The 1,456-nt window shown below is 38.9% G+C and overlaps 1 protein-coding gene across 1 annotated transcript; it reads left to right on the top strand.

The window, feature by feature from the left end:
- Window positions 1-710: 710 nt before the first annotated feature.
- On the top strand, window positions 711-1,456 carry LOC133710603 (monothiol glutaredoxin-S2-like). The gene has a single exon (XM_062136710.1). The coding sequence runs from the start codon at window positions 878-880 to the stop codon at window positions 1,184-1,186; it is 309 nt and encodes a 102-aa protein (XP_061992694.1). The 5' UTR covers window positions 711-877; the 3' UTR covers window positions 1,187-1,456.

The raw sequence follows: 1,456 nt of genomic DNA, 5'->3' as shown, positions 1-1,456 counted from the left end.
AAAGTGAGATGACACTTCAATATTATCTCATATGAACACACAAGTTTCCATATTTTTAGACCATCAGTATTATATTCCTTGAAACACAAGGAATTATGGAACTCCGATATTAGGCTCCTGGGGGACCTCATATGATCAGTCATGATCATGTTCTTGGATTGTAACTTATGATTTCCATGAAATTAATAACCACATATATGCAAACATTTGTGTATGATTTTCTCTATCTGTCTCCTTTTCATGAATTGGAAGCGAATCCACATAGAAAAAGGAGGTCCCAATTGGATAAATCCAACTAGTCTCTCCAACTCGATCATCATATATATGCTGCTGCAGGATAATGATAGATACGCCAGAAAATTCATGACCTCAAGTTAAGGCCGGGCCTTGCTAGAACAGTAGTAAAAGAGAAAGATCGAAAAGAATGCACATATTTAAGCACATGAAACAAGATAAGAATGTGAAGCCGTACAAAGGACACGTCTTTATTAACTTCCGTATGCAAAGATTCGAAGTTGTGCATTCAAACTTTAATTTCTGTAGTGCATTCGATCGTTATCAAGTATTGATACATCAATTTGTGAAATATCTAAACAAACATTCTTGTTTTCCTTCACTTTCAAAAACCTTTAATTTCTATCTTATTCTGAGCTACAATCAATGCCAATCCACCCCCATTGCATCGCCTATATAAACACTTCCAAGACACCCCAAAACTCACAACAACAAAACCTCACCAAGTATAACTAGTACTACAACCATATATTTCCTTCACATTTCCACATTTATCAGTTACCAATCCCCAATTGGCGTTGCATACTTTGCCTTGTTTGATACATTTTCATATTGAACCTTACCGAAAGACAGCTAGCTTGCAATGGAGGCGGTAACAGAGATGGCGTCCGAGAGACCAGTGGTGATCTTCAGCAAGAGCTCATGCTGCATGAGCCACTCCATCAAGACCTTGCTTTGCGACTTTGGGGTGAACCCAGCAGTGTATGAGCTGGATGAGATGCAAAGAGGTAGAGAAATAGAGCAAGCTCTGTCGAGGCTTGGATGCAATCCATCTGTGCCGGCTGTGTTCATTGGTGGTGAATTTGTGGGCGGAGCCAATGAGGTCATGAGTCTTCATCTTAACCGCTCCTTAATCCCCATGCTTAAGCGCGTTGGCGCATTGTGGGTTTGATCAATCTAATCATCATCAAGTTAACTAAGCTCTTGCATGACTGCAGGCGCACTATTAAGAATCTTAATTAGCTATGCACGCATAAAAAATTAAGTGTCGGACGATAATATATGGCATATAGAGCCTGTGAGAGTGTGAGAGTTTTTTAATAAGGCTACTATTGCTACTTTATTAGTATTAATTAAGTACTCTTATTAGCTTCTCCGTAATCCTATGTTACACTTCGTGTTATTTTCCCGAACACCTTGAAAGGGTTGATATTTGTGTTCA

Source organism: Rosa rugosa, chromosome 5, assembly GCF_958449725.1.
Source record: "Rosa rugosa chromosome 5, drRosRugo1.1, whole genome shotgun sequence".
NCBI classification, from domain to species: Eukaryota; Viridiplantae; Streptophyta; class Magnoliopsida; order Rosales; family Rosaceae; genus Rosa; species Rosa rugosa.
This window is presented reverse-complemented; position numbering and strand designations above follow the sequence as displayed.

Coding starts and splice junctions, on each gene's coding strand:
- LOC133710603 (XM_062136710.1), top strand. CDS start 878: ATGGAGGCGGTAACAGAGATGGCGTCCGAGAGACCAGTGGTGATCTTC.